Source organism: Brienomyrus brachyistius, chromosome 7 (genome assembly GCF_023856365.1).
Source record: "Brienomyrus brachyistius isolate T26 chromosome 7, BBRACH_0.4, whole genome shotgun sequence".
NCBI lineage: Eukaryota > Metazoa > Chordata > Actinopteri > Osteoglossiformes > Mormyridae > Brienomyrus > Brienomyrus brachyistius.
The window spans coordinates 10,575,496-10,592,800 of record NC_064539.1 but is presented as its reverse complement, the minus strand read 5'-3'; the positions used below and the strand labels follow the sequence as shown (position 1 = coordinate 10,592,800).

Genomic DNA, 17,305 nt, shown 5'->3' with positions numbered 1-17,305 from the left:
CCGAACGTGGGAACACTGGTTAAAGTCAGACATCAGGTTTATGGGATGAATGCATGCATTACCACCACTCCACCCTCAATACAGATCTTGCCTTGTATGAGAAACAGAAAAAAAGCAGTTGCTTCACTGGTTGTGCTGAGCAGCAGACTGATGCAACAAGTCCAAAGCACAAAGAGCAGAAGCACATCCTACTGGCTCAAACAGTAACTTGTTTTACTCTGCCTGGCACCATGTAACCTAAGAGATTCATTTGTTTTTGTTGTTGCTAGATGTTAAAACAAAACCATTTGTCTTCTTAATAAAGCATTAACCTTACGGTTAGCCTGAGTTCTAGCCCAGGTGGAATCTGACCCAAATTCTATCCAAGCCTGAAGCCTCACACTAGACCTCCAAATTTTAACTGCAGTCGGAAAGTATTATTTCAGAATTCCAGCTGGCAGTAAAGGGCACAAATATGCAGAAGTCATGTCATTTTAATAAATTGGTTTTACAGACACACCATTTTTGTTTCAAGTCCAAGGTATGACACTGCTTTGGCTAATACTACATTTTAGTATTATTGATAACAGCAGCCATGCAGGTATGTACAGGTTGGCTTAAGGATGTTAAATGTGCATCTATATATAACAAGTTTCCAATAAAATGACCAGAGTATCTGCAAGAACAAACCCTATGCACAGACTAAACAGGGACTAAACTAGCAGATCACACACACAAAAAACCTACACATTCTTCCTCCTTTCACCCCTAACGACTTTATTCAAAAGTCTGGACACAACACATAAACCAATCATTTTACAAACTGATCCATATTTTGTTCAAATAGTCAAAAATACTCCTCCGACATTATAGTCATCCAAGTCACACAGAAAACAACAAAATGACAAGTGAAGATATAAATATGGTTTTGGGGATTTTTTTCAAAATAGCTCTGGAAGCATCTCACAATAACAAATGACCAAATTAAAAAAACACCACAGTAATACCATGCAAAACCAAGAATGGAACTTGTGCCAACAGCCAGTTGTGTCACAGCGCCCGTGCTTTGACAAACTGCACCTGAGAGGGCAGTGGCATGTCTGCACTGTCCAGTTGGGTTTCCACTGTCCCACTGGCACCTACAATGACTGCGGCTTTCTGCAGACTGTCGTATCTCTTCTGTCTCTCGGCGATGGCAGCACACGCAGCCACTACTTCATCGCTCTCAAAATCATAGTCAGGGACGAGCTCGGGAACTTCAAGCAGTTGCTGCATGGTGTCCTGCTGCTGCCTGACCTTCTCCTCCATCTCTCGTCTCTGCTTCTGCAACTGCTGAGCCCACGCCAGGTCCTCAGTCCATAGAGGGAGCTCAGCTGGACACATGTGAATTGCAACCTGGAAACTTCTCACTGCCTGCAGACAAAAATCCAGGCGCATTAAAAATGTAACTATAATGCGTTTCTCACCGCGTAAGAAAGAGGAGCTACTCATGTATCTACTTTACGTATCTGTATCTAGTTTCTTAAGAATGTACAAGAGGCTTTGCAATGATAGAACTTGGACAGTTTTGATATCTGATCTTTATGGAGGGCCAGTAACTGCTATTGCAGGCCAAATGATTATCCATATTTTTTAACTATTCCAAAAATACTGACATTGTACCCTGATGCCATGGATTTGATTTCTCAACAAAGAGCATGAAAATTTTAAAAATTCAAAAAACTGAAATGGAACACACAAACATGAAAGACATACACTGTAGGAAAATAGGTATATGTCCACTTTAGAAGTCTCCCAATAAATTTTATTAAGGCTCTATTGGAATCTAAGTAACCGAATGAACATTCACTGAGAGGACACAAGTCGGGTGACTGCATTTTCATGTTTACATAAAGCTGTTTGGATACTACTGTAACAAGTATAGACAAAGAACCTTCACAGATCTACACATGCTTAAGGAAATTGGCTCAGTAGCTAGCACAGCCGCCTCGTACGTCCAGGGTTCGTGTTCGGCAGCTGGCTCTGTACTTGTGGAGTTTTGCATGCTTTGCCTGTGTTTCTGTAGGATTCCTCCCACAGTTCAAAAACCAAAACTACATTTGTGTGAACTGTGCTTTAAGGTGTGGTCTTCTGCATGTGTGCCCTACAGTGGACTGGCATCCAATCTGGGGCATCACAAATAAAGCCACCAAGATTAAAGCTTGGGCCAAAGAAAATACTAGCGAATATTCACTTAATATGAGCAGACCTCTGGGACCTGACTGTATCATTACCAAGAATCCAAATCCACAGTTCCAGGAACTAGTCCTTTCGGTAAGACAGAATTCCATTTCCATTGGACACCTTGCCAGCAACCACTCAGGAGAGACTGTGCACAGCATAGTGAGCCTTAGAACAGGGAAGTACACTGATCGTGTAGGTTTGCTAGTAAAACTTGCTGAGGGCAGAAATATGGAAATGCTACAAACTTTTAGCTTTAGTTAGTACAATGTCTTCTAATAAACTGACTATGGTTCTGTTTACCGATGATTCAGAAATAGTCTTGCTTTATGCAACGGAAAAAGTTAATAGAGAAACTGTTTAGCAAAACAATGCCTCACATTTGGTTTGACTTCCTGTTGTTGTTTACATGCACTGGTTAACTTTGGCCGGCCACTTGCAAACATTTCTTAAACATCAGAAGAGTTGATTTTAACACAAAAACTTCATTCATGAAGTCTTAGTCATCAAAAACTGCTCAGCTGTAAAATCACCTTAAAGAAACAACCAGTATTTTTCGTCCAGTAAATACAGTACAGATGTGCTATCCCACTCTTAAGACACACAGGTTTTACTATTATCAAGCTGGTTAAAACATAGACAACTGCATACTTGGAAACATCAATGAGCTTCAAAGGCTAATTCGTACATTTTATCATTTATAACCAACTAATCATAACTATGCTAGTAAGAATCACATTTTAAACCAATAATAAACATGTGTTACTTTCAGTGCAATATTGCATTTTCAGTTCTAATTGAGAGATTAATCAGTCAACTCTGCTTAACAAAACTATTTGATCTCTGGCATTCTACAATGTCAGAATGTACAAGACCAGCCCAAGATGAAAACTGCAAGATTTGAATGTGCATGTTCAGGCCTGTGTGGTGTACAAATTATTTTTGGCGTTAGGGTATGGGTGTGTTAAATTTGTGTTAATACTCCAGCATGATTTTGAAATCGTGAAGCATTATAGGATAACGAAAGGATAAAAAAAGATACAAGATTTACCGGTTTCATAAGGTGATATGCTACTAAAGTTTAATACATTCAAAATGCATTTAAAACACACTTAAAGCAGTAACAGAAAAATCCATGTAAATGATTTAATGAAAACAGGTCCTATGAAATTAATATTTTTTATGCGAACACCTTACCAGGTCAACCTCTCCTAGATTAAGTTGAGCCCGGCCAAGGGTCTGCCATGCCTCCCACCAAAGGGGGCGGAGTTTCACTGACATCTCAGCTGCACTCACCGCGGGGAACACCTCCTGCAGGTGAGATAAAACCTGGACGAAGACACCACTGCGTCATTTACATCCACAAATACAATGGACAATTATAGTAGCATTACAGCTTGTTGCAGTTTATACTCCCAGTATTTATATTAGGAATGTGCAGCACTAATCACTGAGGCTGAGATACAAATCTCCATGCATTGCCAATGATCCGATACACTAAAGATAAACATCAAGCAAGTACTATTGCGATACGATATTATTTACTCCATTGCAATGCAATCTAACATGATTTGATTCAAACATCATATGATGCGATGCAAAAGAATAAGATGCTAGGCAATTCAATATGGCACAGATACAGATCAGACAGGGGGAATAAATCTAAACAAACTTAAATGGTAAAAAATTATTGCTCACATTTATAAATAATAAAGACATAGGGCCTTTTACAAAAATAAATAAAAAAAATTGGGGCAATCTCATAGTGAACTTTCAGGCCAAAGCACTGAGGCAAATCGGTGAATCGCACAATCCCTAATGTATACATGCATGCGCCCTCCACACCACCATTCTAAAAAAGAATCATACTGAAAAGTTATAGATGCACCAGTCCTATGTTCAGTGTCCATACAATCTCAATATCTGAAAAGAGAGTATCAGCTGATAAGTACTCATGCGATACCAAAGCTTTTGTTTTTAAACTTGCAAATATAAATGAAAAACAATGTATGCCAAAAAAGCTTTAGACTACTAGAAACATACGTAACATACTGTTCCATCTCACTTGTACATGTTGTTTGAAGCATTTTTGAGGCATTTTGCTGTTCAATTTGAATATCTTCCAAGTTAGAATACAAAAGTGACGAATGCTTAAAATGCTCCACGATTTTTCCTCCACTAGCAACAATGTCATTTACACTTTGTTGTGACAGAAGCCCTTTGTGTATCAGAAACTGCAGCAACAGCCCAAGCTAGCGACTTGCAAATCATCCATTGATTTTTTTTCAAAACTACTTGCATTATCCAGCACAATTGAGTGGACTTTTAGTGAGATTTTACACTAACTGCTACTTCTACTTTCTATGTTTTTAAAAAGATTGCAAATAGCTCTGCTACTAGTTGTTTTGAGCAGAAAATACTTAGATTGCAGACATGTTTGTTAGTTTGCTTTGCAAGCATGCAAGTCACATTTTCTGTTGCTACTGCTGATGTTCTTGGCAAGTGTATGCACATGATGTCACAGCAGATGGAAGCCACTGTGCTCACGCCCACTGAGTGGCAAGCAGACTGAGTGGCACCAGTAACATTTAGCGTGAATGCCACAAAAACACATTAAAAGTAAAATCGGAAGGATCTGTCATGCGATCCACAGTAAAAAAATCAATTGTACAAATTGAACAAGAAATAGGAGCTATCTTTTTACAGACTGCTGAAACCTAAATAAGTAAATATCAGATGTGGATTGGTCACATACAGCAGATACCTGATCCGTCTACTTAGGTATGGACCAGTCCCAATACCGATCCCAAATATCTGATCGCTGCACCTCTAGGAAAAAATACAGAAGACTTATTGATTGCATTAGAGGCACCTGTATTTCATCATCAAAAAGACATGCTAAAAGCTTTCAACTAAGTCAGAGATTTTCATATGTATTAATTAAAATCTCAGTATCAAGTTATCACAATGAGCAGAAAAGGTTTGAGTCATTCAAACAGCGGAATACAACTATCCTATAGTAGTCCCTTCAAATAAATTCCTTTGCTAACAATACAGTTGACTAGCAATATGAAAATGATGAAGTGCAAAATTGTGGAAAGATTAAATAATTAAAAAAATATATTTAAAAAATGTATGAACACTTTATGATTAAAGTTTAACAGTTCAGTTTTGTAATTCTCTTTATGCACCTACAAATCATGCTGTAGAACATGAATATAAAAAGCACAACCGCTTAAAACGTGCCTGACGTGCCTCTGGACTGCGTGCGATTATCGCTCACAGCTTACACAGAGTATCACTCTACAAAGGTCTCGAAATTACCACAGCTTGTGTGCACTGATGCCCCTGAGCAGCACTGACATTTACCAGCATTCATGCCACATCCACCCTCGTTAAATTTCAACAACATGCATCAGCTGCACTGTGAAAATGATTAAACAGAACACAATGCTCCTGTTCTTATGTAGTATCTCTGCAATAGTCACTCTGAACGATGGAAAACCGATCTACTCCTTACACAGATGTATTGTTTACATATAAATGCCGCTTCTTTAAAAGCAGAACTATGAAAGAGCATATGCTGGTCTATTTAGCCACAATTTCCCTTGCCATAACGTAGATGAGTCACTATCCAATACACAAGTATGAGGTCACATTACCAAAAATAAGAAAGCAACACGCACAAAGACAGAAAGACACAAACCAGCTGAGATCTTCATGTACCTGCGACTTCATTTCATACAGGGTTGCATCTTCTGGGGTCAACTGAATCGCTTCCTCCCATCTTTTAATCGCCTCCCAGTGCCTGCATGTTCAACAGCAAAGCCGTCACCTCCAGTGCGCCGGTCACATTACACAAATCACAATACACAACACATTCAATATGTTTTTGCACTTACACAAGTGGCTAAAATTGTGGAAATGCTTCCAATTTTTAGAGATTGCAGAAATGTATTCAGCTGTCGCTCCAGTCCAATGTGTGATATTTGTAACATTCTATGATTGTTTATGTGTAAAACGTAAAGCTGTTATGCTAGGTGTTTCCATAATTTTGACTAATGTATGCTCTCCCCCATTTTCAAATAAATGCTTTCATAGGAGGAGGGTTCAAAGTGGGTCTGGAGCATAACCTCAGCAAGAACAGAAGAAAGGATGGTGGCCTCAAACATGCAACATGAAGCACTTGCCCACAATCCTAGCCCAAAGCAGTAGGCGTGACTATAATGAAGATGATAATATGATGAAAGGTCTGGGAGGCAGTGTGTACGCTGGCTTATTTCCTCAAAATTACTCAAATTCAATGGCTGCAGATGAGTACACGACATACTTCAATGAGTATTTAACATCCTGCAGAAACACTAACAATGCATACATGTTGGCAGTAGACAAAATAGGCATCATAGAAACCAGAATTTCTGCTCATTCATCGTATTCAATTATTCTATGTATTGAAGAATTGATCAGTCTTTACACTGTTGGAAACATCACTTAAATGTGATTTTAAAAATCTGGCAAAATATAACATTCATTGACATTCATTATCAAGAACAGATTTCAGATTATTCGGATCATCTCAGCCTAATATGTGCTACTCGGAGAACAGCAGCATGTGTAATCTAGGAAAAGAGAAGCAACGCAGGATCTTTCTCAACACCAAGTTTCTGTCTTGCATTCAAAACTACTATCTTCAGTAAATAAGCATGAGAAAGGAAACGGGTGCAGTGTGAAAACCCGTGACCGAGGGGACTGCTAATCAGGCCAGAACTTCAGAAATGACGCATCTGCTGTCGGGCTCGAGTAAGAGTTTACAATCCAAACCATCCAGAGAAGGAAAAAAGAAAGTTAATCAATAAGAGTTCCAGGAAAAAAAACAGGTACGCTTATAAAAAACAGGCTAATGTTTATAGCCACATAGAATATATAGTCCAGATAGAATAGTTAAGTGGCTTGATTTATGGTAAGTTACAACAATACTGTAATGTACACTCACTTAAGAGAGGTTCTTGACGTCAAGCCATTTAATTTTTCTCTAGCGATGGTTCTCTAGCAATGGGCAAACATTTATAACATGCAGTGAAGCCCTTACTCACATATTATATCCTGTTCCTGTCAGCTGGGAATGCAGTAATTTAAGGAATATAATAGAGCAAATAAATGTTGGGTCCCTATTAATTAACCGATCAATCACAGCAGGGAATATCAACCTATGCTGTAAATCCATTTAACAAGATATATCCGTTACTCATACAAAAGAACAAACAGTACGCAAACAGCAATTCTAAATGTACAATAATACTTGAGTCCTGTGGTATGCTTTGGTTGTTTAACGTTTTCAGATTCTGAGGCTACCGTCCGTGAAAATGCTTTCAGGGTGACTGGAAGTACAGTAGAGGTACATCAAAACCCCTTTTAAAAAACAGCATGACGATGCTGTGCATACTGTAAGCTACAGTGAGTGTCCCTAGTTTTAAGGACTAAAAATGGCATCTGTAACTAATACTTTCTACACCCTGAAAGATCCATTTCACTGATCAGACCTATACTGTCCTGGAGAGTCATACTGTCAAGGTACCTTAGGCCAGCAATCCTTAACAAAGACATGAATGTGAAAATTTAACCACTGCATTTCAACAAAAGCTTTTGTCCTTTCTCAGTTCCTCCTAGAATTGTGGGTGTCTATTTGTGTCTAGTCTACATGCCTAAATGTGTCATTTCAGTTACACTGAAATGTAAGGGTCTGCACCAGAAAAAAGCAGCCTGTTGATTAGGCAGGTCAGTGTAAACTTAAATGGCAAGAGAAATTTAACATGCTTTTTGCATCCACAAAAATATTAATAATACATTAGTAATATAAATACACCTATGTGGTGTTTCCTACTTTACTACAAGTGTATCTAAGAACATAAAGCTATTAAATTCAATTCACATTGTATTTTTAGCCACTAATGACAAAAAAATATTGTAAACCAAGAAACCATTTGCTGTCATACAGTAGATGGCTGAATTAAAGATGCTCTTAAACATGCAAGCAATTGTTATTTACTGACACATGACTATCTGTACAATAAAAGATAAGTCCATCAACATTTTTTCTAAAAAGAAACAGATATGAAAATGCAGTAAACAAGGAAATGATGGTGATGTGTGCCCTACTGAGGAAGAAAGAATGCTATATTTCTAAGGCTGAGTACTGTATTGGCACAGATGCCCTGATTCAGTTCAATCCAATTTGATTCTAATTCGATAATGATTCAATAGGAATGAGATATGAAACACTATATAGTGACTTTCCATATTTGGTGAGATGTTTAAAAAGCTCTAAATGGATCACAATATTTAAAAATGCTAAGTCGCTCAAAACAAATTGTGAAACTCTCAAAAGAAAAGGCCAAAGGCTTGTATATCAAAATAATTATAATCTGAGAAATATATGGGTATATGAGTTTAGTTATATAGTTTATAGCCTAACATCTTAACCCTTGTGTACATAGGATGTTCAGGAAACAGTATTACATACCTATATAACATTTTAGCCTCAAATAGCCATTAAGGTGCAAACTTTTACTGAATACCTATTCGCTGTAGTAATATATTCAATACCACCTAAACCAAGACTAAGCCATTATCAAGACCAGAGTGTATTGAGACTGAAACAAGACCAAGACCAAGGCAGGGCTAAACAAAGTCAAGATCAGGAACAGACTAATGTTTGAGTCTACATGACACAAAACACTATAAAATATGGAGCATAAGAACCACCTTAGGTCTAGGCAGTATGGCCTCAAATTTGTGTCACAGTATAATTTGAATCATGGAAATTTCTTCTAAAAATTTCTATATAAATGCTTCTGTACAAATGTAACATTTCCCCAGATAAGACACATTGGTAAAATCTGAACTTGGATGTAAAATCACAGTACTGTGTTAATTATCTATTGGGTATACACAAAGTTTGAGAATCTAATGCCGAGTGCTTATTGCTATCATTTTTCCACCTATGTATGCTATGATTGGTAAAGTGAAATTTGAGAATGCAATTTTAGTCGACATTTTAACCTCAAACCAACACATCATTGGGTTTACATGTAGGAGGTGTTCCAATTATACGATAAGCGTGTTCGCATTCAGCTTGATGGAGCTTGACATCAAACGTACATATACGAAGTTTGGTAAATAAATATTGCGAAAATATCAAGTAATTCTCTTCTTGATAAATAGAATGCTGCATTTTGTTATTTCTAGTAGAACCCCAGCCAATTTTTAAGTGTTTTATTCCTTCATTTATAGACTTATAATAAATAAATTTAATTTAAAATATATAAAATATTTTCCAACAGAATGATGGTACTGCATGGATCATTGCAGAAGCAAATAGGTAATTTGTTTTCCATCTAATGTGAATAATATCAATGTTTTATCGATTATGAGGTGCGTTATGTCTATCCAACGTGATGCGTCTGAGATTAACTGGTGCGAAAATAAACACATTTTCCATTTGTTGGGTTCTAAGTGTTCACAGACAGATCAATATTAAGCCATTGTAATAAATATTGAGGTGTTTTGATGTGGTCTTGGCTGGACATGAAATAAAGTTCGAATCTTCTATGTCCGAGTGAAAACAAAGTCACTTCTGAGATGAGATCAAGACCACAAAAGAGTGGTAGGGACCGATTTCAAGACCAAGACCGGTCTCGAGTAGTACAACACTACTTCCTGGAATACTAAAAAAACTAAGAACACTCAACAGCTAAGTAATCTGCATTGCAATACAGTCCAGTACAACCCTGTGTTTAAGCATTGTTGAATGAACCTAGGAGATGAATCTAGTGAACCGGAAAAAATGCATAAAAGCCTAAAAGGTCAATTCATAAATTTTACAGATCGATATCAAATCAGGCAAATTTAAAAAAAATATATTGAAAAACTATGTTTTTGCACACCCCTAGTTATATTATGAATAGCGTGCGTAAAATGTCAAGGGCTGCTAGCTACTGGTACATCTGACAATTTGCTTAGCTCCCTCACTATGCTGTAAAGACATTTATAATTTTCTCACCTTAACTATTTATTCCAGAATTAAGTTAATACTGGTAACCTTTCAAGTTTTCAAAGAATATACCTGAAAAAAAGTCTAAATGTGAACATAGAACTGTGACTGGCATCCATGATAAAATAGACTAACGGTCTACACGCAAATATACTGACACTTCAGCTTGCAACAAAACATGAGCATTTGTTACTTTATCTCAAAATATAGAAGGTAACTGTGTATCAAAGGAAGTCACGTTTACTGGAAGAAACATGCGTCAAACAAGTAATTAGCTGGAAGCTGTAGTGTAAGTCAGAAAGTCAGAAATATCATGCACTTTTGTATTTACTCAGACGCTCTCATACCACAAGACATCACAAAACCGCAGTATCATGTACTTTCATCACTGAAAACTAGATCAGAGTCGAGAGTTGCTTTTGGCAAGGGAGGAAGGTGTGCACTAACAGTTTGAAGAGTTGCTTGGCAATAAAGTCCTCCGTTTTGTTATTAATATAGGAAAATCTGAGCTTTCTTGGCAGCTACATTGCTTCCCATACAAAATGACTGGCAGGATAACTGGAAACTGAAGATGACTGCAATTAAGGCTCTCCACCCTTGGATCAACGATATATAACAGCATGGCTAAATGTATTTCGTTCGGTTTTTCTGTATGCGGACCTGCAGAGAATGCAGAAGAGAATAATGGTGTAAACCTATCTTCAGGCTACTGATCAGCCATGTAAGTCTAACATGTATAACATAAGCCCAGGGAAATGATCGGTAACATTTTCCAGAACTCTGAACAGCTAACAAATATCATCCTACTGGCTTTAAGATTTAAATGATGAAGGCCTACTTCAATGATATGCTTATGTACTAGAACAAACATCACGCATGAAAATGCTCAGTAGGGTGTCCCTGAGCTACAGAAGACAACTCTTTCACCCCGGGGTGACGTGCTTACAAGGCACAAACTGAATTACATTCAAGTCCAGACACAGCATCGAACTCATAATCATGCTCTACTCACCAGGCCTGAAAAACGTCATTTCCTCATTGGAATTCATTTAATACCAGAAAATGTTATTATGTGTGATCATCAAGGTAACAGGCATCCACAAAGCAAACTGTGAACCTTATGATTAAATTAGCTAAAATGAGAAATACCCGTCAAAACCAAAAATAAACAGATGATTCAGTTCTATAAAACGAGACGGAGGCATGCTGATACAGAAAGGACACGTACACAGGTTTGTTTCTGGGCAATTACTGCAGGACACAATTTATAGGGTTGGTCAAAATGGGGACCCTCAGAGAAACTATCAACTGCAGTATATGTTGTATACAGTACAATTTTCAAACTTCACTTATACAAGAATTTTTTAATGTAGCTATTCAGTTTGAAAACACCTAGTCATACATCGTGACTTTAAAATACAAAAAAATACAATGATCTTTGCTGTGAGTAGTTCTATCTTTATCAAAACATCCCCTTAAATCTTTATTTCAGCATTTTGATGTATATTAACGCCTAGAGCCTAGATTAATGAAAGCAGAAAAATAATTTTTAGAAAACATTAAATTTTTTCTTGAATGACACTCATCAAAACCAGGAACACCCCAACCTAGTAATAAATGTACAAATGCACTTTACAAGGCAGGACACCTGAAAGTAAAAGCTAAATTAGAAATGAGAAATAAACCTCACAAATAAACCATCCTATATTCTCATTATATTATATTATATTATATTATATATATATTTTCTGGTGGAACTGCACACTACTGAAACACTAAAAACCTCAAAAGACTTCATTGAAAAATCATTTGAACAAAAATGCTTATAAAGAAGATGGCTTAAAATATACAATTAAAAATCAGTTTTCAAAAACACCACTGTGAATTCTTGAAGACACCACTATCATTGGCTCCCTCTACTGGAAGAACACCTTAAGAACTTGGAATCAGAAAAAACTACTGGTGACTTGTCTGCAAACTAAAGGCAGCATTTTAAAAGTATTTCATGTGCTATGGAAAAAAAAACCTTAACAGTGCTACTTTTCATTTTAAAAAAAGAGAGCAGATGTAAAACTTGTAAATAAGTTTAGAACATTATAACAGCTTTATGATGCCATGAACACTCATTAAAAACCAGCCTTGCAAAGTACTGACATAAAATGCATCGCTGGGACCATGGTTAAAGTCCTACATGTGTGGCGTGCCTCCCCATGTCACTGTAGTTTCACCCCCACAGTCCAAAAATATGCTAATGTTCACTGGAGTTACCAATCGGCCCTGTGTGTGTAAATGGTGCGAGTGCCCTGCGATGGGCTGGTGCCCCATCTTGGGTTATTCCCTGCCATGTTCCCATAGCTTCTGGGACAGGCTCCTGAACCCTGTGACCCTGCATAGGGTATAGAAAATAGATGGGGGAGCTAAATTAAGTATTGTTACAAAATCAAATGTTGTTAGGCTAGTTACAATAGTACAGCTAATTTAAGTTCTATAATGCTAGTTTAGCCGATACAACCTGGTTAATTTTTTGTTTAGGTGTTAAGCTTTTTTTTTTCCTTTTAAATAGCATTTTTACTTAAAAATTAACCAACGTTGTGATTAATCATGATCAATCGCACCTATTATTAAACATTTTACACATCAAACCCCCAGATTATTGTAGACTTCACAGAAAGCATATGTAATATTTGTTTAACAGTGTAACAATCTTCTATTGAACAGATTATTCATTTTCAACAAAAATATGACTTGCAATACAAGCTGGAATTAAATGATTTTAAAATGCTAGATGCTGCAGTCTGTAGATTTATTGTAGCCCTTTATTCCAAAAGTACATGGGTATGATTCCCGCCTCTGGTTCAATTCCCAAGTAATTATACTCCCAATACAATATAACAAACATCATGTGGTGGTGGGTGGCTCACTGTGATCGTATAGTGGTTAGTACTTTGAGTTGGGGCTGCAATAACCCCGGTTTGAATCTGGGTCACAGCAAACCTTGCCCAAAAAGTAATTACTTGGTGCCACCTAAATACAGTGCCCCTAATACAAACATTTCACATCTAAAATGTCTACTGCATTTATTTCATGAAATAGCTGAATAACCATTCCATGATAGGACAAAATTCTATGGAGGGTATTTTGTGAGAATATTCAATAAATAAATAAATAAGTTAAATGACATTTAAAATTGACCACTTACATGTTACCAGCCACTATGAAAATTATTTAAGTCATCCATCAAACACAGTGGGTGGGCTCTAAATAAAACCTAACATCTAACTGGTTTCTTTGCAAACTAAGTTAGAAGAGATAGAATTCAAATCGACTGGACGAGATCAAATTTAGAACCATCAGTGAATATGAATATGCATACTTGACCATACGTATTTTTGTGTACCCGTTTTAAGTCATCTTCCACTGCCAAAGACCAGTTCCAAAACTAAGAACAGAAGTACAGAGTACAGTAATAAATCCCCAGATGTTGATCTTGCTCCGCAATATTAAGGGCACATTGGTTGAATCCTAGTCGAACTAGACCAATGCCATGATTCACTGCGCCACAAGTTCATTCTTGAAAGGCAAGCTAGCAAGACTGGTCTTGTCAAGACCACAAGTACAATCTTTGTGTTCTTAGTATTGAGATTCACCGCATGTCTGTCCCACTCTGGGGCCATATTAACTTCTAACCATAGCAACTAGGGGTAGGAACTGATTTAGGAAAAAAGACATTACAGATGAAAAGTTTGTATGTCATTGTTCTGTTGTTCCTAAAGTGTATTACACAAGCTTCCCAACTTAAGTATCTCAAACAGAAATATTTGAAAAATATTTGCTGATACTCATATAACGTACACATTATTCGCACTGATTTTAGATTAAACATCTCCATCTACTCATCAGAGTTGGGCGGGGGAGCACAGGGCTGAAGGTGGTGGCATAGCATGGCGCACGCATGCACACACAGACATACCTCTGAACCATGGAAGAACCAAGGGAAAAACACTTCTGACGCAAGAACAACATGCAAAATATAGATGCATAGAGATTCAAAGCCCAGACCCAGGAAGAATATATAAACATCTTTCAAATTACATAAACACAAATCACTTAACACACTACTAAACTAACAAAACGGTATTTAAGCAAGGTTTACGAAGCAGTTCCTTTCTTACACAATACTCTGCTCCAAAAAAATTGGTTACAGGACCATCTATTATAAAGTATCTTAAATCAAGCATATTTTCACTTACCTGCCTTCATCTGCCAGCAGGGACCCTTCCTCCTTCAGCCTCTGGCTCTTTGTAGCACAGTCTTCTAGCAGCACCTCCCGGCGGCGTTTGATCGCATGGAGCCAGTCCACCTCATCCCCATCCGTATTGTCAGCAGATGCCTCAGATTCTGCCTCAAAATGCTGCACTACTGCCTTAGAGACCTTCTCACCCACCTTCCGTTTCCAGCCAAATGAGGCCATTCTGTCAAACGGAAGATTCACCACATTCTCAGGAGTTTTCGGTGACCAATTTTAATATGTATCACTAAATACCAGACTGTGCTCAACAATATGACCCAAGTTTAAACTCCAACACATTCTACTTAAAACGGACGTCAATTAACTTAAGCACATTTCTCAAATAAATTCTCGCTAAATGCGTATATATTTAATTGAACGGTGCCTAAAGAGACAGACCCAAAAGAAATTCACAGTTTTAAATCGCATGTAGTTATTTAAACTGTATCGTCAAACCTTCTCTATTAGAATTTTTGAAGTTATTCATTGTTGAAAGTTTTCACTCGCTAAAACAATCTAAATTAATTCACTTAAAGTTACATCACGCATTTAGCTTAAGTTGTTACTTAAATGTAGAATTTCCATATCAGGAAGTCTCCAACTCATTTAAAAATAGGATTGCTATCGTGGATAGGGGTGCCAGTGGCATATGGAGTAACCTGTAGAGGAAGGAGAATGCAGTTCTCCGGCGAGCTTCACATGTACGGGAACGACATGCAAGATTAAAATTCCAGAGCTGATGCAAATAAATGTAGCTTTCTGTACAACGCCTGGATCATCATGTATTAAACGAAAGGGCGAAAATGGAAATTGTAAACATAACATATGCAGACTACACCGGGCTAACGCCGCGTACTATACGGGCAGCTTTGCTTCTATGCCTGGTACAGGTAAATAAAAAAATCACTTTGGCTTTTAAAACACAGCTCCCTTAAAGGGTGCTAACTTTATTGGGATGTGAAGTACGCCAAGAAACCACCTTTGCATGCCGCGACATCACACTAGCATACTCACAACATGGAGGCGCTCTCCAACCCGGAAACACTAGCTACAGCTTCCTGGCGTCACCTATATATTCTTCGGTCATTTCGGCCGCCGTAAGGTAAGGGGACGATCCTGAAATATCGATGTTTTATTTTGAGAAACGATTCTAAGGTTAAAATATTGTTTTTTTTTTACTGGAAATTTAAACGTTTCTATTATTTAAGGGAGCACCACATGAAAAATTTTATAGCCAACATCTCGCTCCATCCCCCCTGGACACTCTGTTCGGCAAATGTTTACCATTAGGTATGACTCTCAAGTCCGCATTGACGGTGAAACACACGTATTTCAACTTGTTCATACACCACACATTGTATTTCTCACGCTGAGACGTAAGGAATAACGCCCACTAAGGTGTTCTGTTATATAGAATTGCTGCACGATACGGAGTGGAGTTTACCACCAAGTTCATAACTGTCCCGAGATATTCAGAGTAGATAGTCAACTAGCAGCCAATCATAAAATAGCATTTGTTGTTTCTGGGTAAACTCAAAATAAGTTACACGTGATTCCGCTGCAAGCGCATTCAAATGGGGTGCAGAAAAGGTGGAAATGAGCAAGATCCGATGAACGCGGTAATCACGGATCTCAAGTCTCGTGAGATACTCGTTTTGCCCCTGATGCAGTCTCACTCCAAATTTTTGATGAAACTTGAGAGCCTTGTCGTCAAGGTTAGACCGGCCCTGGATATCGGGATCAGTGTCTGCTATGCCAACCTTGGTATCGGATCGAAAATAATATCAATGGTATATCCCATCCCTGCCGTGTGCAGTTTCAGAAGTGCTTTTGGGTGTCATGACAGTGATTTTCTGTGACTTATACCAGGGTTGCCAACTTTGGCCAGTTAGCTGGACTGATGTTTTCAATTGGAGACAATTCTGCACACACATGCGCACGCATTTACATGTAACAGTATTATTACCTTGTAAATCGTCTGTAGGGTTTGCAAACTACCCCAAATATTTAGGTGAAGCTAGTTTTAGATTGGGGGCGGCAAAGTGGTGCAGTGGTTAGAACTGTTGCCTCTGGGACCCGGGTTCGAGTCTCCGCCTGGGTTACATGTGTGCGGAGTTTGCATGTTCTCCCCATGTCATCGTGGGGTTTCCTTCAGGTACTCCGGTTTCCCCCCCACAGTCCAAAAACATGCTGAGGCTAATTGGAGTTACTAAATTGCCCGTAGGAATGCATGTGTGAGTGACTGGTGTGCGAGTGTGCCCTGCGATGGGCTGGCCCCCCATCCTGGGTTGTTCCCTGCCTCGTGCCCATTGCTTATCCGGAGGATAAGCGGTTTGGAAGATGGATGGATAGTTTGGAAGATGGATGGATAGTTTTAGATTTACACCTAAAAAGCGTCACGCCAGATGTGTGAGATTTGGAAACACCAGACAACCCCGAATTCAAAGTAAAAGCCAGATATGATTTTGTGTTAATTAGGGTACTTATTTCTACACGGTTTTTCGTCCAATTATACCATGAATACTGATGAATCAGTCATGAATGGTTTACCAAATTACTGCTCTCTTGAATCTTGGCGTAAAGGGGTCTTTATCGCACCTTTTCCATATACACCCCCCATAACCACTCATCCAATATAGAATTGCAGTGAGCTTGTAGCCAATACCAGACAGCACTGGGCAAGGACAGAAATTAGATCTTTAATTCCAGACTGTAATATTAAAAATACTAAAACAAACTCCAGAATTTGTGAATAAAACTAGGCAAGG

At 38.0% G+C, this 17,305-nt stretch overlaps 1 protein-coding gene across 4 annotated transcripts; it reads right to left on the bottom strand.

Annotated features, from left to right (window-relative positions):
* Positions 1-453: 453 nt before the first annotated feature.
* On the bottom strand, positions 454-16,076 carry ttc33 (tetratricopeptide repeat domain 33). Of its 4 annotated transcripts, XM_049019214.1 has the most exons (6): positions 15,822-16,075; positions 15,552-15,653; positions 14,500-14,721; positions 5,926-6,007; positions 3,397-3,528; positions 454-1,392 (listed from the first exon to the last, which is right to left on the bottom strand). In XM_049019214.1, the coding sequence occupies exons 2-6, from the start codon at positions 15,554-15,556 to the stop codon at positions 1,030-1,032; spliced, it is 804 nt and encodes a 267-aa protein (XP_048875171.1). In that variant the 5' UTR covers positions 15,557-15,653; positions 15,822-16,075; the 3' UTR covers positions 454-1,029. The 4 variants fall into 4 exon arrangements, with proteins under 4 accessions (XP_048875171.1, XP_048875175.1, XP_048875172.1 ...); XM_049019218.1 differs by lacking the exon at positions 15,552-15,653 and having other exon boundaries at positions 15,822-16,076; XM_049019215.1 differs by lacking the exon at positions 15,822-16,075 and having other exon boundaries at positions 15,552-15,667.
* Positions 16,077-17,305: the final 1,229 nt, after the last annotated feature.

What these genes read in the sequence shown, in the direction of transcription:
- ttc33 (XM_049019214.1), bottom strand. An exon ending in CTGCTGGCAGATGAAGGCAG is followed by an intron (nt 6,008 to 14,499) that starts GTAAGTGAAAAT and finishes TTGAACATGCAG; the next exon opens with GCACTGGGAGGCGATTAAAA. An exon ending in ATCTAGGAGAGGTTGACCTG is followed by an intron (nt 1,393 to 3,396) that starts GTAAGGTGTTCG and finishes TTTTGTCTGCAG; the next exon opens with GCAGTGAGAAGTTTCCAGGT.